This window comes from Ochotona curzoniae, unplaced genomic scaffold, assembly GCF_017591425.1.
Source record: "Ochotona curzoniae isolate NIBS_2020 unplaced genomic scaffold, NIBS_Ocur_1.0 scaffold_2476, whole genome shotgun sequence".
Taxonomy (NCBI): domain Eukaryota; kingdom Metazoa; phylum Chordata; class Mammalia; order Lagomorpha; family Ochotonidae; genus Ochotona; species Ochotona curzoniae.
The window spans coordinates 18,851,673-18,878,491 of NW_024467095.1; the positions used below are offsets into that span (position 1 = coordinate 18,851,673).

Below are 26,819 nucleotides of genomic sequence, written 5' to 3' on the forward strand. Positions count from 1 at the left end.
GGAGTTCTTCACTGGAGAACTGTATATAATACCCAGCGGCCATAAAATTCCTCTATGTTGATTTCTGGAATTCTTGAGTTAGCTCCCTCTTTGTGGTATTTTGCCCAGTAAATTACTATTGCCTCTTTCTCTACAAACTTTGATTATTTTGTTCTTTACTCATTATTACAATTGAACCAGTTGTTAAATCAGTAAGTATTAGAAGATTAGAAAGTTGAGGCAATCATGATTTTCACCTTTTTCTTTTCTTTCAGGGTTATAGTTCTGCTGTTTACTGCCTGTTGTTCAGTTATTTCATGTTTTGCCTAATTTTCTAATTGTTTTTGGGGTTGGTGTACTTTGCTGCACTCTAGCATGTGATAACTAAAAGTGGAAGTGAGCAAATAATGTTTGTATCTTACGATAATGTAATCCTGAGTATTGATCTAACCAAAGTTAGGGTAGAAGTTAGAATGTGGACTTGGGATTTGTGGTAAGGGAGGCTGAAAGAGCTGACTCTTGAATGTGCATAATATGATAATTTTTAAAACTGAAAAGTCATGACTTAATAGTAAAAGCATTTTATTTAGAAATATAGTTGTAAATGACGGATGAAAATCTAAAAGACACAGTAAGGTTGTTTCTAGAATGAAGCAACTGGCACAGGGAGTAGGGAACTGTAAGAATGTTTTTTTGCCTACTAAGCCTTACAGGACTGACTGACGAGGCACATGAACAAGGCAACTTTTTAATGAAATGTGGTGGGAGACATAGTAAATTAAAACCAGAGAGGAAAGTACAGATATTAATAAAATTAAATTGAATCCCACTTAATTGTATTTATTTTTAGAAATTACTTGAGAGGTCAGCTTCGTGGTGTAGCAGGTAAACTGTCCCCTGGGATGTTGGCCTTCCCTATGTGATTCACTGTCCTAGCCACCCCGCTTCTGCTCCAGCTTCCTGTTAATCGCCTGGGAAAGCAGCAGAGGATGGCCCAAGTGCTCTGACCTATGTCACCAGGCAGGAGGCCTAGTTTCCTGGCTCCTGGCTTTGGTTTGCCCAGCCCCAGCCATTGGGGCCATTAAGGGAGTCAACCAGCAGGTGAAAGATCTCAACCTCTGTCTTTCCCTCTCTGTAATTCTGACTTTCAAATAGAGAACTAAATAAAGCTTAAAAAAAGAAATGGTCAGAGAATTTCTCAAATGCTATCAAGAACCAAGGGTGGGACAGATGGAAGCTGGATGTCAAGGATGCAAATCAGGTCTTCCAGGTTCGCTCCCCGGGTCTGTAAGAAAATGTAAGAAACTAGAATCAGGAGGTGAGATTGGGCTTTAATTCAGGAGTCATGACATGGAACACTTGTGTTTCATCTAGCAGCCAACTTATAAACATTCACTCTGAAAACAATTTCAAAGGGCAGAAAGGATTTTTATTTATTTTTTAACTAATGAAAGGCCCAGAGAATCAACCCCAGTAGACATGGGAAATGTTAAGGGAAATATTTCACTTACTGATATCTGTTAGCATTAGTCTGGGTTTATTCCCAAGTTGGAGGGGGTTCATTTTATTTTTTTCTTATTCCAAAATGTAAAGAAATCGATGTACCTTTATGTTAAAGGCATAACAGACTTCAGGCTTCTGAATATTCTTAGTCTTTTTATTCTTCTTGGGATTTTTTTTAACCTGTCACAGCTGTACCTCTGATAGGGACAATTTTCCAACCAGTTATGATTTCTATTCCTGAGATCTCTTCATGTGCAATTTTAAATGTTACTGCAGTTAATGTTCCCCATCTTCCTTTTATCATTAACTTTATAAACAGCAATAATAACTAACTTTTTGAGTGCTTATGCAGGACACTGATGAGAAAGAATAAAAACCTACCTATGGTGAAATTGGAAGTATTTATTGGGAGATTATTATATGCCAGTAATGATAAAAATTGCTTTATAAATGCTATTTATTCTTATATCAAACTTTATTGTTACTTTAATTTTACATTTGAGGGTATTGAAGTGTAGGTTTTAATTAAGTTATCTAAGGTGGTGTGACTATGAAGTGTAGAAACATTAAACTCCTGAGGATGTGTGTGTGTGTAGATAGTTGTTTATTTGCCCATCTTTGTCTTGGGGAGTACACTAAAGAATAAGTGTGTAACTTCATCAATCTTCTAGCATGTTGTAGGCTTTCACTAACTGATTATAATATAGAAAGCCTATATTTTGAAGAGAAAACAGAATACACTTTACCTGTCACGTAGCACTTCATAAGCTTAATCTTATAAACTGTGAGATAAACACTACTCTATAGGGAATACCAAGAATGATTTGCTGCTGGTTTTTTTGTTGTTGTTTGTTTTGTTTTGTTTTTACCCCACAAAATACAATGTCTTTAGGACTTCATTTTATTAAGCATTTTAGTTGTTACTAAGTAGAAACATTTTTAAGCAGTTAAAACATTCACAAAAGGAAGAATATGAGACACCTCAAAATGATTAAAAGATAAATTGACTTTGATGCAAAAAGATTTATAATCCATGTGCAGTTTTTTCTTTTTTCTTTACATGAAAGGCAGAGACAGAGTTGCTGATTTTCATCAACTTTTAAAGGTGTTCTGCATGCTTTGATTTCAATATGTCTTGTCCCCAAATGAATTTTTACATTTATTAATGTATGTGTATATTGATTTATTTTAGTGAGGCAGAGAGAAGATGTGTGCACATGAAAGCACCCGTGCATTGGAAAGCTCCTCTCCTTTGGGTCACACCCTGAGTACTCACAGCAGTCAGGACTGGGCCACGCTGAAGTCAGGACTTGGGAAGTCAACCTTGACCTTTTGTGTACTTGATCCATTACAATCTGCCATTGTGCGTATTAACAGGAAGCTAGGTTTAGGAACAGAGCTAAGTCAGATCTAAGTATACCAGTAGGAGAATGTTCCGCCTATAATATAACTGTCCCTAAGTTTACCTTTTAATTTAATTTTCATGAACTCTACTCTCTAGGGTTAGGTAGTTGTTATTTATGTTATTTTTATGCTTATTTACCTAATGCTAATTTCTTTTGTTTCATGCTTAAAGCCATATCCAGAAGACCCAGCAGTTTATAAGCCACTCTCCCAGGAAGAACTTCAGAGGATAAAGAATGAGAAAAAGCAGAAACAGAATGAGAGAAAACAGAAAATATCAGAGAATCGCAAACATTTGGCTAGTGTACGTGTTGTACAAAAAAACCTTGTCTTTGTTGTAGGTCTGTCTCAGCGGCTGGCAGACCCAGAGGTAAGTCCTTTTTTGTTTCCTTTGACAATTTTTTCCCCTGTTTTATTACCTTAAATTGAAGTAACAGCCTGCTCAACTGCAGGATTCCTCTGAAGATTTTAAATCTTTGGAGAAAATAAGCAAGGATTTTAATAATTGCTAAGACACTCATGACCCATTATGGTCTTTCTGGGCCTCAGTCTCTTCAGTTGCAAAACTGGAGAAGTTGAACCACATTTCTAATGTCCTTTTTGGTGCTAATAATAGTCTGTGAACATTGGATAATAATTCTGGTTTATTGATAAGGCTAGTGTGTGTCATTAGTATTCGGTAGGGGAGAGAGAAACAGTGACAGCAAAAGAAGCAACTCTAGTTTGCTGGTTCAGTGCTCACATGCCACCTCAGGCTAACAGCTCAGTGCAGGTCTTCCAGGTGGCAGGGACCCAGCGTCTTGGGCCAGAACCGCTGCTTGCAGTGGTCTGTGTCAGCAGAAAGCTGAAGTCAGGAGCTGAAGCAGGGCGTGACCCTCAGTGTGTTCCTAACCAGTGTGGGCTCCTAAACAGAGGCTGAACTCTTAGGCATAACATCCACTCCACACTGCCTTCTTGACACTGCTGCTCCATATGCTACTAGAACTCTGATCTTGGGTTTGATCTAATCAGCTGTAGAGGGTGAGAAATGGAGCAGTGCACAAAGAGCTGGGTGAAATTAAGCCATTGCCTGAATCTCAGGCTTGGATTATAGCTTTCTTCCCTCTTCTTTTGAGTTTTTGAAAGAGTTTTTATATACTCCCAGAGATTCCTTATTCTTATTTGAGGTAAATACATATTACTCTGAAGAGCTATTATGCAGAAAGAGATGAATCAAGCTGCTGAGAGGGCATTTTGTTATGGGTTTTAAGTATATGAGACTACACAAACTTCACATAAAATTGCCATTCTAATCCAATTTTCCATCATATTTTTGAGGATCACTCACATGTATCAACATTACTTTTTAAATCTTTTACATTTTTCAACTCTTTGCTTGGTAAGAAGGTGATAAATTTTCTGAAACATTCATCTTATTTATTTCTCCTGAAAACCCTGGAAGAACTAGAGATAAGTGTTTTGTTGTTTTATTCCGTATTGCCACTTCTAAATCATATTTTTCTTAAAGTTGAGTTCACTAGATTATTCAAGAGATTCAAATTGTTATTGCATCTTCCAAGTCATAGAGAATCCCTATAATTCACTTACCTTTGATGACAAGTTGATGTTTCACTAAATTTTGATGAACAGAAAAGTTTAGGAGTATTTGAAGCTTATTTTGAAAATAAATTTTGTGTGCCAGAAAGCTTCATTCCAGAATGATCAAATACATTCCTTTATTGGCCATGGCAGCTAAAAATACATATTGTTTCAGGTGTGTAAGTTGAAAACTCAAGTTTCAGGCTTGGTGCAGTAGCCTTGCAGCTGAAGTCCTGCCTTAACGTGTGTCAGGATCCCATATGGGCACCAGTTCTAATCCTAGAGGCCTCACTTCCCATACAGCTCCCTGCTTGTGGCCTGGGAAAGCAGTTGAGGACGGCCCAAAGCCTTGGGACCCTGCACCCGTGTGGGAGAGCTGGTGGAGGCTCCAGGCTCTTGGCTTCGGATCGGCTCAGCTCTGGCCATTGCAGCCACTTGGGGAGTGAATTATTGGACAGAGAAACTTCCTCTCTGCCTCTCCTCCTGTCTGTATATCTGGCTTTCCAGTAAAAATAAATAAGTCTTTTTAAAAAAAGAAAACTCAGGCATCATGAAATGCTATTTTTTTTTTTTCTGAAACAACAGTAAAAATCCCACACCGAGCACATGCAGTCTTCTCTGAATTGCTTTATTTGCGGTCCTGTAGATTCAGTGTGTGTCAAAACTGGAAAACTGCTTTGTTTTTACACATAATATAACATTTGTTTCTAGTTTATTTAATTATAAGTAGGTATTTCAGCCTCCTGAGTGTGTCATAGGATATTTACAGGGTGCATAGGGTGACTGTTGGGTAGTGCTAGCCCGAGCATTTCAGGTCAGCTCTTGCTTCCAGCTTGTGGGTGCTGCTAGCGTCTCAGTCCTTCGAACAGTGCTCCTTCTAAAGCTCTCACAGATCCCCAAAGTTCTCCCTTGAGTGCTTCCACTTTTTGAGAACAAGTGCTATAAATTCACACACGATAGGAAACGCTGATGCAAGATCCCGTGTGACCAGCCTGATGGTTGGAGCAGGTGTTTTACCTGTGAGGCTCTGTGCTGAGTTGTGTTTACCTGGACTGTTTGAATGCAGTATCAAACTCCACTGATTGGAAAGCTTTCAGACTATACTCTTTCCAAGCCGTTAATCCGAAGACTACTGTGAACGATCGCAGCATTTTCTTAGCTACAAATATCATGTTTTCCCAGAGCGTTTAGGAAGAAAGAACATGAAAAGCCAGTATCATGAATTTACCTTTTAAGTCATTAAAATTGGTTGCAGCCAACATAACAGGTAAATTTGCAAACACTGAAAATAAAATTTGGCAAGTTTAATTACTTAATGTTAATTAAGTTGAACATTGTTAAGAATTAATCATCTGCTAGCCACATGTTATCAGATTTTAATTCTAACAAAGTTGGACCATATTTGTTAAATTATTGATGTGTGAGAATGTCATCAAATATAAATGGAAAAAGGAATATTTTGCCAAATTTTAGCAGGTATATAGAAAGTTCTTTTAGTGACACTTCACTGTATGGACAGATGGAAGGAATAAGTCTGTTATTCTAGGGAAAAAAAATAATCTAATTTTGAGGTAATTGCAAAGAATCATGGGAGAGATTTTTATATTATTACTACTCAATCAAGGTTAAGTAAGTTTGTAGGAACAGCTGTTAACAATCTATGTAATAATTCACAAAGTAAAGAAGATAAGATAAATATAAGGGGAAATAACCATTATTATATCATCCAATAAGAAAAAGACATAAATTTGTTTCCCACATGTTATTTACCAGGAAAAGAGGAAAACAAAAAGTCACGAGAGAGTTGAATATTGTCAAATTGACGTAGGAAATTGCACAGTGCATTTGGCATAGGTCAGGGCAGCACTCTTAGGCAAAGGAACTGCAGCTTGTAACAGTGTCTTAACAGAATACATTAAATGTTGCTGCTCCTAACGGATCTGTTACATGAAGAGTAGAGGCTGTTTCTATTCATGGCAGTTCTGGTCCTTGTTCAAGAATGACTTTGTTATAAAACCGTCTGTTAATGACAATGTAGTGGATAGCTTTGATCTGTTTCATGTTTGCTGTGAAGGTAAGATTCCCGCAAGTTATTGGTGTTGGTGTTAGGAAGTAGTTGATAGAAAAAAATAGCTTGAGTGAGTCTTAATTTCTGCAGTGAATTAAAAAAGAATAGTCTATCACGACTGGATATGAACTGTACTACTACAACAAAGTGTAGGAATCCAACATGGCGGGAGGGCATGGGGAGAGGTTGGGGGAATCCCAGAGCCTGTGAAACTGTGTCACAAAATGAAATTAAAAAACAAACAAAGGAATAGCCTAGGAATAGTTTTTACAATATTTTAAAGATTTCTATGGAATAGCTATCCAGATTAAAGTTGCAAAGTATACTCACACGTTAGAACAATTTCTAAAAGTTAGCTATTTTCCTTTCCCAGAAGACGGCTGTGGTAAGTGATGATGAGTGTCCCCGTTATACTGATAAGATTGATGAAGATGGGGACAGTTTATATTATTTCTTCTTCTTTTGTAGGTTTTAAAACGGCCAGAATATTTTGGGAAGTTTGGAAAAATACACAAAGTGGTCATCAATAATAGCACTTCATATGCAGGCTCACAGGTAACTAATTTAGAGGAAGTTTTGCCTTTCTTCTCTACTCTGGGCTTGACCTGGGCTGTACAGAAGGAAAGCTTGAGGGTCAGAGCCTTAAGCAGTGTAGTGACCTCTGCTGGTGGGTTGGGGAACTTTTGGTGCTCATTTCACCCTCTAGGACTTTCAATAAGTTGACAATAAGAGGGGAGTAATAAAACAAAGGTTTGATAATTGCATAAGAGGACATGGGAGTTGATTCTGTTATTGGATAATCTGGTAATATTAGCTAGTAAATTTTAGTTCATGTTTGCAGATGTTAAAAAGGATCATCATATTCACAAAATATTCCTGAATATGATTTTTGAGAAAGCATATTTTGACACGGCATCTAAAAATCTTACTTGTTTTAATTTATTTGAAAAGCAGAAAGATGGAGAGGTATTTTAAAAAAATATTTTCAAAATGTTTTGTAACCTTGACAAATCAAAGATCGATCCTTTTTTCATAGATAATAGTCTACTTTTAAGGAAAAAGAGGGGCAAGCCACAGATGATAATTTTTTTTTTATATATTGCAGTCTTTAGAATCAGATAAAGTTCATTAAGTGTAGTTACTTTTAAATGAGCTAGCACAATTTTTAATTAAATCTTCTAATTGTCATTATTGTTATTAGTAGTAGTAGCAAAAGTGTTTGGCATTCCCAAAACAGAGTGCAGGAAATTTTTCTGTTTTCTAGTGTTGTTCACTTTGACATTGTAATCATGACTGGGTGGGATGTTTTCACTTCAGGGTCCCAGTGCCAGTGCTTATGTAACCTATATCCGCTCAGAAGATGCTCTCAGAGCCATACAGTGTGTCAACAATGTGGTGGTAGATGGCAGAACACTTAAGGTAACTTTGTTTGTCCTTCCCCCTGGTCCCCCCCCCCCTTTTTTTTTTTTGGTAAACGAGGGAGATAAGATAAAGTAGAAGACAAAATAAGTATGGGAAAATTGGCATCTGCATGTGGAATTTGAAGATTTTTACTTAGAATACTTCTGTCGACCTAATTTATTCACTGCTGACTTGTGGAGACTCCTATTTTACCAAGTAGGAACAAACACATTCATTAATAGGGGATAATCATTTTAAAATCTCCTATTTCTACATATATCTTACTTTATGAAAAGGAACCACTATTATTCTCACCAAAGATAGGTAATAGTTCTGGTTTTTTTGTTTTTACATATCCGGAGTTGGACTCAAAGTCTAGTGAGAGCTTCTACCAAGGCAATGCTTTTTGCAAGTAGAAAGGCTGTTGGCATAATTAGAAACTTGAGTTTGCTTTTTTATATACTGAGCCTTTTATAACATAGAACTGATTTTTGTCTAGTAAAGAAGATGCTAGAAGTTCTAGAGATCCTAGACTGCAAACTCTTCCAAATGAGCATTATCCTTAACAACTCTTACCAGTAATAGTTCAGCCCACGTGGCAGCTGTACTCCTTGTTTGTCATGTTTGTGTCCCATTTTAGATAAAGTGGAAATAAGAAACTGGAATTCCCACTGTGATATCAGTTTTCGTTTTGAATCCTCTTTTCCCCACCCCTCTTCTTCTTGCAGGCATCTCTAGGTACAACAAAATACTGCAGTTATTTCTTAAAGAATATGCAGTGTCCAAAGCCTGACTGCATGTATCTACATGAGCTGGGAGATGAGGCGGCCAGCTTCACTAAAGAGGAAATGCAGGTAGTAAAGTCATGTGGTTAAGGGGTACATGTTCTTTACATGTTAAAATTATGAAAGCAAAAGCTAGGTATTGAATTTTCTAATCAGTACTTGAAGTAGCATTTGCTAAATGAAGTGTTCCATGCGCTGTCAATCCTGCAGGGTATTGTTAGAAAAAAAATTGGATTTGTGGTCAAACTAAGTTTAACAGTGCCAGAGTATGAAGATAAGCACATTCCTTCGCAATGGCGCTTCTCAGAGTCTTTAATAGGTTCATACATAGCCAAGCAAGGGATAACTGAGAAGCACAAAGACAACCAGAACTTAATTGACCAAGGGAGACACTTTGGGAAATGCTGCTTTAAGGGAAGTGTCAGCAAAATGAAGGCTAAGTGAAATACTGTAAATATTATTTTTTTCTCCCCAATGTCTAGTCTTTACAGAACATGCTATATAATCATATTCCATCAAATGATGTTGATACACAGTAAAATGATTCTCCAACCCAAGCATCCATTAAGTCAGTGTCCTATGAAGGGTTAATTGAAGACATTATATCCTGTGTACTTTTTTTTACATCTCCTCTTCTGTCTCCTTTCAATTTGTAGTATAAACATGTCTTTACAAGTAAAAGTGTTGACCATATGGCTTATTAAATGAGGACTGTACCCAAGCACAGTGCTGCACTTCCCTATTCTAGATGAGGACTTCAGATTGTGGCTGTGGACTTGTACAGCAATACCTCTTTGTGGAAGGTGGGGGGCATTCACTGCTGCCTTTCGTTCTCCAGTTCCACTAGAGAAAGCCTGGAGAGGCTTGGAGATAGAGACCACACTGCTAAAGACGGTCAAGCATCAGCTGTTTCTGACTTGGCGTTAGTGCGGATTAAATCCCATTATAATAAATATATTGGAGGTTCTTGACATTAAAATTTTTATAATTCACAAGTAGTGTTAAGCTACCACACCGAGTCTTCCATAAGCTTTTCAAAGATCCTTTCCAGTATATGTATGGGCTTCAGACTTTTTTTTTAAAATACCAAAATATGCCCATCTTTTAAATGCCGTTTTCTGTGAGTTTTGAAGTACTCTTTACATATACTTTTCTATTGTTGGGCTTATGGTAGGAGTTGGCAAACTTTTGCTGTAAAAGGCCAGTTAATATTTTAGGATTTGGGACTATATGGTCATCATTGAATTTTGGGACTTTGTAGCACAGTGGGTCATGTGGCTGCCTGTGATGCCTGCATTCCCTACTGTAGTGCCTGGGCTCTGGTCCTGCCTCTGTTTCCAGTTGGGCTTGCTCCTCATGCCCTGGGAGGCAGATGATGGTATAATTACTTTTATCCCTATCACTCACAGGGGGTTTGGATGGTTTCAGCCTGGGAAGAGTTTGTTTGTCTTTGCCCATCAAATGAGCTGATCATTAAAAGAAATCCTCCATTCTGATGTGCAGCCGTTGACACTGTGTAAACAAATGTGCATTACTGTGTTCCAAAAAACTTGCAAAAACAGATGAATAGCTGTTCAGTTGCTTACCATGGGCCTAGAGTTTAATTTTTACTTTATTCTTTTTTTTGAGATTTATTTATATCTATTGAAAAGGTAAATAGATATACAAAGAGAAGTCGAGACACAGAGAGAAAGATCTTCTGTCCACTGATTCACTTCCCAAATGGCCACATTGGCCAGAGCTGAGCTGATCTGAGGCCAGGAAACAAGAGCTTTTTCTGGGTCTTCCACGTGGGTGCAGGTTCCCAAGACTTTGGGCCGTCCTTGACTGCTTTACTAGGCCACAAGTAGGGAGTTGGACGGGAAGTAGAACAGCTAGGATGGGACAGGAACTGGCGCCCATATGGGATCCTGGTACATGCAAGTCAAGGATGTTAGTTTGCCACTAGACTGTTGTGCTGAATCCCTGATTTTTTGTTTTGTTCTTGATAACAGAGGAAAGAATATATATATATTCATATCTGTATGTGTGCATATTAGCATCAAGGTAATGAATACGAACCTGGTGCGGTGGCTTAGTGGCCAAAGTCCTCGCCTTGAACGCTCTGGGATCCCATATGGGCGCCGGTTCTAATCCCGGCAGCTCCACTTCCCATCCAGCTCCCTGCTTGTGGCCTGGGGAAGCAGTAGAGGACGGCCCAAAGCCTTGGGACTCTGCTCCCACATGGGAGACCTAGATGAAGTTCCTGACTCCTGGCTTTGGATCGGTGCAGCACTGGCCGTTGCAGTCACTTGGGGAGTGAGTCATCGAATGTAAGATCTTCCTCACTGTCTCTCCTCCTCTCTTTGTATCTGACGTTGCAGTAAAAATAAATAAATCTTTAAAAAAATAGGATAATGAATAATGTGGTGTAACTGTTTATCTGTACATTACTGAATGTTAAATCTCAAAATAAGACAAGGGGATTGATCAGTTTTGGGTGATCTTGAGCAAACTCAGTAAAGACCTATTAAGAACCTTCCTTATCATTACATCAAAGACTTGAGGGTAGGCTTGCACTTGTCCTGTTCGTGTGAGCTAACAGAAATGTTCTGTCCTTGATATTTTGTTCCTTTATCTTCAGGAGCATTTGTTGTGTATTCCTTATATTCAACAAAATTGTAAATTTGTTGGCGTAAGTTTTCGTTGGTTTAGGAATTTTGTGTCATCATCCCCCTCCCTTTCCCCAATACTATGAAAAACCATTAGGTTTTACGTAGGATATCTTTAATAATTTGAAAGAGAACTCAGTGCTGTGTATCAACCTTTTTGTAAATTCCACTGCAGTTTTCATTTCCTCTTTCATTAGGCGGGTAAACACCAAGAATATGAACAGAAGCTTCTTCAAGAATTATATAAATTAAATCCTAATTTTCTTCAGCTGTCCACGGGTTCAGTTGATAAGAATAAGAACAAAGTGACACCACTGCAGAGGTATGATACGTAAGTACTAATATTAGTACAGTCAGACATCTTACTCTTTTGCTTGGTTTTTTCATGTTTTTCAAGGATTTCCATGCAGAATCCTTCCTGATGAAGCAGATCATTTTAATGGAATTATTTTGTTATATGAGAAGTGACAAATCTCAGTTGTTGGGTTCCAGTATTGTGGCCTAATATTACCTGCCGAAGTTTCATGCTAGCTTGGTAGTTTCGCCTTTGGTTCTGTGCAGGCTGCCCTGAGCCCAGAAAATTAAGAGGGTGTTGGGTATTAACAGGCTTTGTCTCCTGGTTGAAGTTTAATCCAGCTGTAATGAAGGGAATTATTTACTGTAAAAGGGAGAATGGAAATATCTGAATCATTGTGTTTTAGAGATACAGATATTCAAATTTGTCTAGTCCCAGGAGTCACTGAAGTCATGTCATGTGAAGGAGACAAATTATGTTCTGTCCTCCGTGTCCAGCATGGTTCTGGGTAGACCAGCTCGGGTCAGTGTTCAGATACATTTGTTGTCTTTGACATCAACTCTCATTCTGTTACTGTGATATTAATGTTTTGGATTATATTTGGTTGTGTCCTGTCCATAAATTGTGTAATTAATAAAAGTGATAGTCTTGACATTTTGTCCTATCCTGAACTTTTAAAAAGTTTGATGTTAGTATATTTGTTCCATTTTTTAATTTAAGCAATTTAATTTCTGTGAAATTAATTTCGTAAAGCAAATGATACATTTAGACATGTTGACTTTTTGCTGCTTCTTAAAGTTGCATTTGTTTAAGTGACGGTTCTATATCTGGGTGTCAAATATTATAGCCCAGTGTGTATTTAGCAAAATAATGTAAGAACAGTTTTCAAATGTAGATATTGCTAATTCCATGGATTGTTGACATAGTTAATTTCCTCAAAATCATAATCTTGTGTTTAAAATTTTGAAGTCTGTGTTTATTACCTTTGATAGTGAAAATTATTTATGAAAAATTAAATTTAAATACTTCGAATGTGTACACACATATGTACTTATGTATATGTGTATGTAAATATATTTATGTAGCATAGGCTACAAAGCAAAGTTTCTGTATAGTAAGGTATTTAAAATTTGTTTATATCAAAGCTAAAAATAAAAGTTAAGTCCAAACAGAAATCTTGTTGGATTGACAAGCTTTTATGTTTTTGATTTGTTGTGCCTCGCTTTTATTAGCCTTGTGTGCTTACTTTATTAGGAACCATAGGCTGTTTCAGCTCAGTGGCTACTAGTTCTATAGTGCTTGGTAGAAAAATCAGATTGTTGTAGTAAACATTCATTTCAGATGCATTCACCATTTTATGCCCAAAATTTTTATCGTTAAAAATATCACTCTAATTGAAGTCTTATTTAGGATTTTAAACCCCATAGATTTCAGAACAAAATTTTTACATTTAGATTATTTCTTTTGAAATAGCATGTTATATTCTGAATATGAAAGTAACATTTTTTTAATTGAAGGAAGTGAAAATTTATGGAAGCATACTGAAGAAAATAAATATTGTATGTGATCTCAGTAATCAGATTTTCATTGAAAATGATTTGTATATTTTTCTTGCTGTATGTATTTTCTTATTTTCATTTTCTTGTGAACGTGTGTGTAGCATTATACAAAAAATATGTTGGTTTGTTACGTGTGAAAATGTAATACACATTATATACATTTTGTTGCTATTTATGTGATATCATAAAAACATACATTTTTATAGCTACATAGTTATATATGGATATTTCAGATTTATCAAGCTAGTCTCAGTTATTTTTTAAGTGGTGTGTCTTTTTTTCCTAGAAGTGTTGGTTATAACTTTGTTTCCTGAGCTAGAACTGCTGAACCAAAAAGTGTAGAGTACCTATTTCTTTTTCCTCCTGCATATTTACAATTTGGTTAAAAAGAACTGTTTTATTTTAATTTCATCTTCATTTTAATTTATTGATAAAGTGAACTTTTTAAATGCATTATGAATTTATATGTTTCCCATGTTTGTTTTATACGTTTAGGTGTTCTATATGAGACCTGACTTTCCCCAATTAGTTGATCAATTATTTGTGTTTCAAAATACATTGAATTTATAAACCAGTTTTGGAAGAATTCTACAATATTGAGTCCTCCCAACTATTAGCATGGTATATATCTCTTTATTTAAGTCTTTTTCTCAGGAAAGAATTTTTTGTCTTTTTTCCTGTTGAATTGGATCGGTCACTAACTCTTTCTGGTTGAGAATCCTAAGGCTGAAAATGAAAAGAACAGCATAAGACAAGTGGCAATAGTGGAAGTTCATGTCTCATGCTTTACTCTTGTGAGAATACCTCTGCATTTTTATTCAGTATTCAATTTGATTTTGATAATTTATTTGAGATAAGTGTCATTAAGCAGAATATGAAATTACTTTATTGTTCCTAATTGAGCTTTTCCCTTTAGAGTAGAAGTGGATATTAGAATTTATAAGTTTTATAACTTTTTGACATTAACACATTTTTAGCTTTTCCTTATTTTGTAATCAGTTAATAGATTTACTGATATTTTATTGATTTTGCCCTTCATTATGTAGTCAGATACTCCCCACAGGGCACATTTTCTTGGTGACAAAACAATGTCACTGAAGTCATAAGTTATAGGGGAGAAATTAACTTTGCTTAAAATCAGTGCTGTTATACCATCTGGAGCTAGAGTAAATCTTGACATAAGTATCCATGCTTTGTACAAGCACATGACACCTGGAGGTGTTTTCTTGGGCTGGAGGTGAGTGGGTGGAGGAGCGGAGCAGCAGGGAGGTTAATGCAGAATTTATAAAGTGCTAGTTAAATGGCCCATGTCACAGAGTGTCTTTTCTGTTTGTTTTCTCTTTGTAAGTTCTGATAGCCTCCATTTTTTTTTTTAAATGCCAGTTCCTGCAAGAGAGTAAGGCTTTTTTGCTCACTGCCACACTGAGTCTGCACTCGTCTCAACTTGGTCTCAACTTCCACATTGCAACTCTCCAGAATAAACGTAGAGAATCATTAGATGACAGGAAAGAATTTCTGGAGAAGGTTCTTCTCACAGGAGAGATTAGCTGTTAACGTGATGAGCAGCTCAATTTTTTGGTCTTAACCAAAGATGAGTATTTTTGGATAAGAGGTACGGTCTTATCCAAAGGTTAAACAGTTTCATTCCTCAAGTTAAGATGTGCAATAAAATTTTTAGGGGAAAAAAAAAATCGAAAGTAAACTTTCACTTTCCTGTTCCTTGGCATTCTAAGTATTGAGTAGCAGTTCTCTTTTTCTCTCTTTTGAATTAAGCCAGAGTACATAGCTCAAGCCTGGAATAGCTGCTGGTCTACCCAGAGCCATGATGTATGGTTCCTTGTTACACAGATGTTATTAAGTGGAATTTTCTATAGTAATGTCTTACTCCTGTCTTGCTTACTGAGCAAAAATATCTGAAAAGGAATTTGTTCACTCCTTTCATTGTTATGAATATGAGTTTTATGTGCATGTGTTATTTTTCTATATGAAGAAGGTACTTTGAAATGATGAATAAGGTGATGCGAGCAGGAAGAAGCCATTGTATTGGTGATGCTGAAGTATGGTTTTTTATGTTTTAGTCTTTGAAAGTCTTCCATTGGATTGAGAAATTCTGTGGAGAGGTGGATACTGTGAATGGAATACTAGCTGGATAGGCTGCTCTACCGATTACTGGGGATATAGTCTTTTTTTTTTTTTATTTTTTTTTATTAAGACTTACTTGTTTTTAGTGGGAAGGTGGATCAGTTTTGAGACAGAAAAATCTTCCATCTGCTGGCTCACTCTCCAAATGGCCACAATGGCTGGAGCTGAGCTGATCTGAAGCCAAAAGCTAGCAGTCTCTTCTGAGTCTCCAACATGGGTGCAGGGGTCTCAAGGTTTTGAGCCGTCCTTCACTGCTTTCCCAGGCCACCAGCAAGACGTTGGATGGGAAGTGGAACAGCTGGGTACACGAATTGGTGCCCCTGTGGAAGCAGGCTGTTGTAAGGTGAAGAGGTGATGGGTTAGCCATTGAGCCATTGTACTGAGCCCTTATCCATACCTTATTGAGTTAGCAGAATGGAAATGGTCATTGCCTGAATCGTGTTCTACTCTGATCTTCTTTGGTAAGCCTTGTAATTTAGGAAAGATATGGCCAGTGATGTGTAGTAAATAGTCTCTAACAGAGCTTATTAAATCGTCAGTAAGCCTGAGGGTATCTACAAACTTTGAACTTTTATATGAAATTTTGCATGAGCACACATTTTTTTTGTGAAGTTCCATGACCTAAAAATGATTCGTGATTGGGCCCCAGGCATGGTAGCCTAGTGGCTAAATTCCTCAGCTTGAACATGCCCGGATCCCATATAGGGTTCTGGTTTCTAATCCCAGAGGCCCCGCTTCCCATCCAGTTCCCTGCTTGTGGCCTGGGAAAGCAGTGAAGGATGAGCCAAAGCCCATGGGATCCTGCACCTACATGGGAGACCTGGAAGAGGCTCCAAGCTTCTGGCTTCCTGTCTGCTCAGCTCCAGCTGTTGTGGTCACTTGAGGAGTGAATCATCAGAGGATCTTCATCTCTGTCTATCCTCCTCTATCTATATATGCCTTTCAGTTAAAAAAAAATAAGTCTTTAAAACAATAATTTCTAATAACTTATGTAGGGCTATTTAACCTAATAAATTGGGTGGGTAAGTTAATTAAGATTTGATGTTTGAATTGAAAACAGTGAATTTTTTGCCCCTTGGAATCTTTCCTTATTTCTGTTAGATTTTCTTCTTCTGCTATGCAAATGCTTATATTTAAACTTCACTGCACTAATGCTTGAACAACAGAAACCTATTAAATGAGCTGAAATATCTTGGCCCACCTAAATACAGATGACGAAGTTAGAATGGTTGATTTGAAGTGTCGGTTGCAGTCGGTTGCTGGAGTGGCATGAGTGTGAGGAGGGGGGACAGCTGTAGATGTATATAACCTTACTACTTTGAACTAATGCTACATCAGATAAGAGCTGAGTATCTTAAAATTTAGCTTAAATATATTGTATGTTTTTCATTTTAAAACATTTTTGAATACTTTTATTTTTCATGATACAGGCCATAGGCACAGGGATTCCCCCTTCCAGCCTCTCATCCCCAGTCACTATCCTTCCCCCGTTTTATTACAGTAGTATAGTCCTTCAGCAATAGTCACAATCCAGCATCTGCTAAGTGTATCATTGCACTGTGGATAATGGAAGACGATGGTAGAAAGTCTAATATCCTATTGAAGCGATACATTTAACAGTCTTATTAAAGAATAAATTTATTGGGGCCAGTGCATTGGCTCAACTGGCTAATCTTCTGCTTGACAGCACAGGACTTCCATATGGGCACCAGTTCGTGTTCCACTGTCCCACTTCCCATCCAGCTTCCTGCCTGTGGCCTGAGAAGGTAGTGGAGGATAGTTCAGGTCCTGAGGGACTTGTGCCCGTGTGGGGGGACTTGGAGGAGGCTCCTGTCTCCTGGCTTTGGTCCCCTTGGCTCCAGCTGTTTTGGCCACGTAGGGAATGAACCTTAGGATGGAGGATCTTTCTCTCTGTCTTTCCATCTCTGTAAATCTGTTTTTAAAAATTGCCTTATTCTGTGGTATTAAGGATATTGGGTATGTATCATTCAGCTTTAATATTAAAAAATTATTTCTTTGTACTTACTGTTAGTTAATCAAACGTTTATTTTTATTCATGCTGATTCGGTCTTGGGGTTATGAGAAAATTTCGATTAAAATTCTATTTGCCCAACTGCAATCGCTCCAGGTTTGTGGGCAACTTTTTTTTTTCTTGCTATGTTAGTAACAGTTTAAGATGTGGTCATACTGAATAGCAAATTGAAACTTCAAATTTTAATATTTGGTAAGTAGTGCCTGTTGATAACTTAATTATATCTTTTGTGATAGCAGATGTTTAAATATTTATATGTATGTATATATCAGTTGTTTTGGACACTGAGGAATATAAAAATTAAAATGATTTTTCTAATTGAGAAAAGGAACATGCATAATTTGGAAATGCTCATTATATTGACACTTGCCCCGAATGTGAATTCTATCATGTTCAAAAGTGTAAGAAAATAAACAGTCACGCTTTTCAGTATTATTATTTTTTTAAAATAACCTTCAGTCCTCACAAATTCTTTCATTTGACCCTCTGCTTTATTTTTTTTGTTTGTTTTGAAAAAAAAAAATCAGCCATGAAACTGCTTTCAGTGATTTGGCTGCCATCACCTTTATGGACGTAAAAGGAAGTACAATTCAGGTATCGCCTCTGGAGCAAGAGTGCCGGGCTTGACCAAGCACCTCCAGATCCAACTGAGGCCCAGTTGGCACGTGGTTTTGAACTTCGTTTTTTCCATCTGTAAAACAAATAATCTAGATTTCATCTTATTTTATTTTTTAAAAAAGATTTATTTATTTTTATTGGAAAGACATATGCAGAGAGGAGGAGAGACGGTGGGGAAGATCCCTCTGTTGATTCACTCCCCAAACAGCTGCAACAGCCAGTGCTGTGCCGATCCAAAGCCAGGAACCAGGAGCTTCTTTCATGTCTCCCACGCGGGTGCAGGTCCCAAGGCTTTGGGCCGTCCTTGACTGCCTTCCCAGGCCACAAGCAGGGAGCTGGATGAGAAGTGGGGTCTCTGGTATTAAAACCGGCACCCATACGGTGTCCCGGTGCGTGTGAGGCGAGGACTTTAGCCACTAGGCCACCATACCAGGCCCTAGATTTCATTTCAATTATTCATTCTAATTCCTGCATTCTGTTAATTTGAGACTTTGAGGAAACGTAATGCTTTTAATTGTCTGTGTTTCTCTTCTGTTGCAGTTACAATCAGCAAGTATTTTTGTTCAGACTAACTGAAGCTAAATGCCTAGGGATGGAGTTTGGATGTGTATACTTTATGTTTTGAATAAATAGAAGAATAAACACACACACATACACACACACACACACATTTTTATTTCTTGTACAGCTCCATAGCAGCTGATTCCAACTATTTAGCTTGAAAGATATATATATATTCCTAAGAACTCTGTCGTTAGCACCTTCAGCTTACGAACAGTTTAGGATTAGGACTAACAACATCTATTGCCCTCTGGAAATAAAATCTTATTATAGTTTGAGATGTTAACCTACTTACTAGCGCTTCTTAGTTCCACTGGAATCTAGTGCTCTCTGGTCAGCTGTGTGGTGTTCACAGACTTCCGTGTCTTGAGTGCTGTTTCTTTCAGCAGGATGACTGTTGTCATATTGGAACTGTTGTTGCACATTAGCCTTTTCAGAAATAGTTGATTATCTATTTTTGCCCCCTTGTTCTTTAATTTCATTCAGTTTCTATTTTCTGTTTTTGTTTCTATCCTGGTGAACCAAACTGATAACCTTCAACTTTCTATGCTTCTTTCATTACCAGACCATTAAAATGATTGGTAAACATTTTTCCCACTGAAACTTTTGCTTCAAGTGCAAATCATGTTTTTAGTGCAGCAGAAGAGACTGGATCGAAGTTTGCAGGGTTTTTGTTCTGTACGTTAGTGCCTCGAACTCCTTAGACCCGGTAACATTGGAGCCTGGTGGTTCTGGAACGGAGACAGTCCATTTTGTGGAGTATGCCTCTGTCTTAATTAACAAATGTGATATTTATTAATAAAGTTTGTGTTCTTTTTAGCATGAAAATAGGTGGATAAGTTTGAGACAAATTTGCTAATATGATTACAGTTTAAACAGACACAGAGGTTGACCGATCAGAGAGAGGGTTCTACATTTGATACCAGTGGAATTGTGAGAACTTTGATTTTTTTTAGTAATAGTTTTTGGATAGCTCTTTTCCATATTAGCATTAAAGATGCAGAGCGTTCACATTGTATTGGCATTTGTAAATATACTTTGTCTTTCTCTTGGTGTCAGGTGTATATTTGCAGGAACTCTACCATGTCTCTTTTCTACTTTTCCACCAATAGTTCATTTATGTCAAACTTAAATGCAGTTGACATTGCAAGGCCTACATGAAAAATATCCTTTATATTTGTTACGGTTTTTATTTATTATTCAGTTTATTTAGTACATAAATTGGGAATAAATATAAAACCAGAATATAGACCTAGTGGTATTTCAAGTTTTTTTTTTTTCCCACCAACTCTTATTTTGGATTAGTAACTGCAATTAAAACATTTTTTAAAAAGATTTACGTGTTTTACTTGGAAGTCATAATTACAGAGAGAGGGAAATGAAGAGAGGGAGATGTTCCATTCATTGGTCCACTCCCAAATGGCTGGAGCAGCTGGAGCTGGAAATCAGGAACTTCTGCTCTAGCAGTGCAGTGGCCCCCAGTCATGGGCCTTCCTCTGCTGCCTTCCCAGGCCATAAGCCAGAGAACTGGATCAGAAGTGGAGCAGCCGGGATTTGAACTGGTACCCGTATGGGATACTGGCAGTGCAGGTGGGAAATTAGCTGCCACACTGTTCTTCACCCCACACTTTTTTTTTCCAGTTGTTTTATTTTGAATGTTCATGATTTATCTCAAGATTTACAGAGTTACAGAGAGTTGGAGAGGTGGTGAGGTCTCACTCCCCAAATGGCTGTCATGGCCAGCACTGAGCCAGTCTGAAGCTGTGAGCTGGGAGCTTCCTCCTGGTCTCCCATTAGCATGCAAGGACCCAAGGCCTTGGGCCATCCTCCACTGCCTTCTCACGCTATTAATAGAAAACTGGATTGGAAGGCGAGCATCTGGGACTTGAACTGGCACCTATATGTGATGACAACACCTCTGGCAGAAAATTAGCTTATTCGGCTAGCACGCCTATTCCCTTCTAGAAATTTAATTTCTGCATCTAGAAATTTAAAGGTTTTTTTTTTTTTTTTTTTTGGAAAGGCAGATTTACATAGTGAAAGAGAGACAGAAAGACAGAAAGATGTTCCATCTGCTGGTTCTCTCCCCAAATGACTGGAAATCTGAAGCTGAGCCAATCTTAATCCAGGAACCAAAACTTCTTCCCACAGAGGTGCAGGGTCCCAAGACATGGGGCCAGCCTCTGCCTGTGCAGGCCATAACTCGGGAGCTGAGTAGGGACCAGCCTCTGCCTTTGCAGCCATCAGCCGGGAGCTGAGTGGAGCGGCTGGGGTGCCAGGAACTCATGGGGAAGATTAGCATGCAATGCCACCATGCCAAGACCACCTCACCCCTTCTTTTACTCTAAAACCCCAACCCCTAATGTAGAAATTTGAAAACAAATTTGATCAGTTAACTGTAGCAATGAGGTACTTTTTTAAAAGTTGAATTTATATGTAGGATTCAAGGGAATTGAATATTTTTGAGACATTGGGAATCTTAATTTTGTATATCAAGCTGTATCAGAATAAAACATTTAGATAACAATGATTTCGTTCATTTGCTGAACAAAATGCTACAGAAATTACATCACCAGATAATATAAAACTTTTGTCTCTATAAGTCAGATATGTTAAAATTTGAAGTTAACCTTTTTTTTCTTACTTTACCTTGGGAGTACACTTTATATGAAAATAAATTGTTAATGTTTATAGGACAATAGTTTACAAAAAGGTGTTTATGTAACTTGTATATGTGAGCATCCATATGTATGGCTCCTCTAGGGCACAGAAATATTAAAATAAATTTCTTGCTCTTAAAAACTTGTGGAAAACATTTCAGTGACTTTTATGTCTTTTTGCCAAACATCTAAAAAATGGTTCAGCATTCTTTGAAAATTCAAAAAGGGGAGTTTGCTTATTGCGTGCTCAATAATTGGTAGTAGATTAGATTATCCACCTGTTGGAGTATTACCTGTTTTAAGATGTACCTTTGTTTTTGGAGAACCGAATTAGAATGTCCTGGAGTAGGCATTTAGTCTAGTGGGTTGATGCCTGCAGTCCACATTTTGGAGTGACTGGCTTTGATTCCCAGCTCTGGCTTCTGACTCCAGCTTTCTGCTGTTGCCAGCCCTGGGAATCAGCAGTGAGTGCTAAAGCAGTTGGTCTCCTGGCACGCGTGTGGTAGACCAGGATGGCGCTCCCTTGCTTTCCGCTCAGGCTTTGGCCCTGACTTGGTAGCCCCAGTGTTTTGGGCATAATAGTGAGCCAACCATGGGTACTTCCCCCCTTTTTCTGTCTGCCTTTCAAATAGTCATCAAGGGCAGAGGTCTCCTGTATGATCTTCACACCTTACTTCCTGTGTTATATCATAGCACCATAGCGCTTCATTGAACATTTGTTAAGATGATAAAATTTAAATTTTTCTGACTTTCAAAAATAGTTTGTTTTTATTGTGGGAGAATGCCTTTACTGTGATTTTATTGGATTTGTTTTTTGTTTTTGTTTTTGCCTTTTTACAGCCCCATTGACAAACCTTCAGATTCTCTCAGTATAGGGAATGGTGAAAATTCCCAGCAGGTAAGAATTGAAGAAGGTATTGTTTTATTTCTCTACCATAGTTCCCAAATAAGATATCTGATCTAAGTGATTTTTCTACAAATATTTTAAATACTGACAAAATTAGAAGAATTTTGGTGGATATCTTGATGAATGTATTATCTCAGAATATATTTGAGCATCCTTTAGCCCTTTTTTTAAAAAAATAATTACAGACATACATTGTTGCACTGAATATAATATAATACAATATGAAGTATAATATAATATAATATAAGTTTGCTGATGTTACTATTCTTCTTACCCCTATAGCAAATGGTCCCAGTCCAGCATTCCTTCTGAATTCATGCCTTTAAGACTGACTTCTATACCACATACTCCTTTTATCCCTTTGTAATTTTAATTTTCTCTTTGAGTCAGTGTTCTTCCCCCTAGCAACTTTGCTGCTTACTTGTAAATGCCTGACACCTTTAAGATAAACTACTCAAAGTTGTTTATATCACCTTCAAAAATAAGTTAGGTACTGATCGTCAGAACATGGTTTCTGTCATTTTGTCTTTGCTCAAGGAATTTTTTTTCTGCTAGTTTTCTTAAAATGTTTAAAATGTTTATGTATATCTCTTGCCTAGGCGTAATTCAGTTCTAACATTTTCCATAAAGAATGGCTAGTTTCCCACAGAGTATATGTTAAAAACTTAGGCAACCAATACAGTGCTTTGCTAAACTTTTAACTCACTAATTCTATAAAAGAATTTGAAAATGTGTATCTCCCCTTATGTATTTTAGAAAACATTACCATTTTATCATTAAGTCAGAAGTTGTTGCTAAAAATGTAATTTCCAGCATATGTATTGTGAGTTTTTCACCAGTAGTGTTATATCACTATGAAATAAATATCTGAGAAAGTTAATGTTTTGGTAACCCAACAGAATCTTCAACAGATCTTTTTTTAAAACTGGAAATGTTACTTTATTTCTTTTTCCTTCCTGAGCTTTTCTACTTCTCTTACCATTATGTTGGTGTTTGAAAAACCTGTGTATATAAAAAAATAGGAAGTTTTTAAAAGATGTTATTTATTTTTATTGGAAAGGCAGTTCTATGGAAAGAAGGAGAGACACAGAGAAAGATCCTCCGTCTACTGGTTTACTCTCCATGTGGCCACAATGGCCGGAGCTGAGCCAATCTGATGCCAGGAGCCAGGAGCTTCTCCCACTTGGGTTGCCAGGTCCCAAGGCTTTGGGACATCATTTACTGTATTTCCAGGCTACAAGCAGGGAGCTGGAAGAGAAGTGGAGTATCTGGGATATTAACTGGTGCCTACATGGGACCCTGGCACATGCAAGGCAAGGATTTAGCCACTAGGCCATTGTGCTGGGCCAAAAATAGGAACATTTTAAAATTGAAATACAAATATTTTTGTTGTTAGTAAGTTTTAAGTTATATATTTGAATTTCTGTTAGTATTTTGGAGTTTGACCAAAAGAGTATGCACAAGTATACATACAGATTTAGATACAAGTTGAGCATTAGACAAATCTTAAATAAATTATAATGGAAATTCACCTCTTAATAAGATGAATAGAGCCATTTTAAAATTAGTTTTCACATGTTCCTATTGGTAAAGTGAGGCAAGTTTCACTGGCAATTATTTTTTTCTATTAAAATTAAGCTATTTTAATATTCAAATTATTTAAATATCGGTAAATTCTATTCAGGACTATTAGAAGTAAATTCAGTAGATTGTCTTTCTTAGAGTAACAAGAGTGGGTGTGGCAGAAGAGAAATGGGTATCAAGAGTTTTGCAAGTGACCTCCCCAGGCAGGGTACTCATCCCAGCTTGTTTTGAATGACAGCCCTGTACCCCTGGTCTCATTAGCAGTTATTTTTTAAGATGTAAATACTTAGGTCCCTTGCTCATTTATAAGCAGCTGGAAGAAGGAGTAGTATTATAGCAATATCATTCAATATTTGGATGTTATCTGAATTACATAAGAATCATAAAGAGGCATAAGATTACATTTTAATGTTCATGGTTATTGAAAACTAAAAAAAAAATTGAAATTGGCTAGTTTGCAAAAGGATTTAGGTTTTGGAATTAATGTACTTTCTATCCGCATTCTTGATTATTTCTCATAATTTAGGCACTTGAAGGTTGTTACTCTTGAGCAAAATACTGAAGTAAACTCTCAAAGACTGAGAAATATTCTTGTAAATTGAGAGACTGGGTAAGATAAATGAAAGGAGACTAGTGTTTTCAGACAGATCAGTTTTTGAGAAGAATACATATCAAGTTAGTTGTTGACCTAGCTTCATGTGTTCATGAGAAAGTTTTCAAGTGCTGTGAAGATGACTTTTCTGGAGTATTAATTATAGATCTTGATTATAGGCTATTAAAATGTATACATTTATGCTGATTCCTTCCTTTTCCTTTTTTATTTAGATATCTAACAGTGACACACCTTCACCACCACCTGGTTTATCCAAATCTAATCCAGTCATCCCCATCAGCTCATCAAATCACAGTGCACGTTCCCCTTTTGAAGGGGCAGTAACAGAGTCACAGTCATTATTTTCAGACAATTTTCGCCATCCCAACCCTATTCCAAGTGGGCTTCCTCCTTTCCCCAGCTCCCCACAGACGTCCAGTGACTGGCCGACAGCACCAGAACCACAGAGTCTCTTCACATCAGGTACATAGCTGTAGCATAGCTGCTGGTAACCAGGCGCTGAGCGTGTCATTAATAGACCGATGTCAAACTCGTGGGCTTGGATGTCTTTTCATACTTTATCTACTCCCTCTTGTTAAACATAAGCATCTAAATTGTATGAATTTAGAAAGCCATATAAATTTTTGCATGACCCTGAAGTTTTTCCTGTACGATTATATCCTTTTCCCAATACTGAAAAGCTTGTCCTTCTGGGAATTATTGAAGTCTTGCATTTTTTTTAATTAGAATTGTGCTTCTATAGTTGAATTTGAGATTCAACAGAAAGAGTTAAGTTATGTTAACAGGAGAAGTTATTTTTGACATTTTTTGTGCTATTTCCTGTTTGCTCATTATAAGTTATTAATGTGAAAAGTGATATAAAAGTGATATCAAGAACAGCACCTATACTGCAGACCAACAATTCTAAGAATTTACTGTAGTACTTTTTAATTAGATTACATTTTCTTAATAGTTTGTAAAGATTGTGTTCAAAATTACCTTTACTTTGCCAATGCTAACTACCTTAAAAAAAAAACTTATTTTAAAGAAGACTTCTTTGAAAGAGTTACACAGAGAGAGGGAGAGAGCATTCATCCACGGGGTCACTCCCCATAGGATGCAATGGCTAGAGCTGGGCCAGCACTTCACATGGGTCTCATATGGATGCAGTGGCCCAAGGTGTTTGGGCCATCCTGCTTTGCTTTCCCAGGCCGTAACCAGAGAACTGGATTGGAAGTGCGGCAGCCATGCCTTGAGCTGGCACGCACATGGGATACAGACACTGTATCTGGAGGCTTCTCCTGCTATGCCATGTTGCTCACCCCTGAAATTAGTTACGTAAAAAGTTGCTACTAGAACTAACATTTACGAGGTCTTCTATGATTGTATGATTTTGACATGCTAAGAGATCGTACTGAGTTTGCCTATGCTTATTGTGTGACGTAAGAATGAGCTTCTATCTACGCTGTTTTTCTTCCTGACAGAAACAATACCAGTATCATCCTCTACAGACTGGCAAGCAGCATTTGGCTTTGGTTCTTCTAAACAACCAGAGGATGACTTGGGGTTTGACCCCTTTGACGTCACTCGAAAAGCCTTAGCAGACCTGATTGAGAAGGAACTGTCCGTCCAAGACCAACCTTCCCTTTCGCCCACATCTCTTCAGAACTCCTCTTCACACACTACAACCGCCAAAGGCCCAGGCTCTGGATTTCTGCACCCTGCTGCGCCTGCAAACGCCAACTCTCTCAGTAGTACCTTTTCGGTCTTGCCACAGAGGTTCCCTCAATTTCAGCAGCACCGAGCGGTTTATAATTCGTTCAGTTTTCCAGGCCAGGCAGCCCGTTATCCTTGGATGGCCTTTCCACGCAATAGCATCATGCACTTGAACCACACAGCAAATCCCACCTCAAATAGTAATTTCTTGGACTTGAATCTCCCGCCACAGCACAACACAGGTCTGGGAGGGATCCCTGTAGCAGGTAGGTTCATTTAAAGCCTTCGAGAATTCGTGAATAACTCATAACTTCAGCCTACTGGGTGGGCAGGGAGGGAACTGCAAAATAACTGAAAGTGCTTAATGTTATACTTGAAAATTTCTGTGAAAACAGTCTTTATTATGATTTTAAAGGGAGTTTTCTTAAGTTTTTGATTGGATGGATGCCTTGTAATATTGAGCTTTATGAGGATGGTGGAGTATTATACCTAGTATTGTTTGGAATCATTTTACTGAAAAGGATAGTTACTAAACTTTTATGTGATATCTAAATGTAGAAAGAAGAAGAAAAGGGGCTATAGATTATTGTACTATGAAGTCTAACATCATGGTGAAAAAAAATCTAAGTTTTACATTTCTAGGTGTAAAGTGATTTAAAAAATTTAATGACTAACTCTGAGAGCATAAGGAATAAAGCCACTCTGCTTTTGGTAATTATTTTGACTGAATACATACACACTTCAAAACTACTATCTTTGTAAAATGCTCCATTTGAAAATTAGT

The 26,819-nt window shown here is 37.4% G+C and overlaps 1 protein-coding gene across 10 annotated transcripts in view; it reads left to right on the plus strand.

Moving 5' to 3' along the window:
* The window catches only part of CNOT4 (CCR4-NOT transcription complex subunit 4), a 94,969-nt gene that overhangs the window by 41,555 nt on the left and 26,595 nt on the right, over positions 1-26,819 (plus strand). For 3 of the 10 annotated variants that reach the window (XM_041002278.1, XM_041002273.1, XM_041002281.1), the window contains exons 3-10: positions 3,059-3,256; positions 7,001-7,087; positions 7,850-7,951; positions 8,662-8,787; positions 11,567-11,700; positions 22,077-22,134; positions 24,553-24,802; positions 25,804-26,301. In XM_041002278.1, the coding sequence (XP_040858212.1) occupies positions 3,059-3,256; positions 7,001-7,087; positions 7,850-7,951; positions 8,662-8,787; positions 11,567-11,700; positions 22,077-22,134; positions 24,553-24,802; positions 25,804-26,301 (1,453 nt within the window). The remainder of the gene's footprint in view (positions 1-3,058; positions 3,257-7,000; positions 7,088-7,849; positions 7,952-8,661; positions 8,788-11,566; positions 11,701-22,076; positions 22,135-24,552; positions 24,803-25,803; positions 26,302-26,819) is intronic. The other 7 variants (XM_041002274.1, XM_041002279.1, XM_041002282.1 and 4 more) reach the window with 4 other exon arrangements.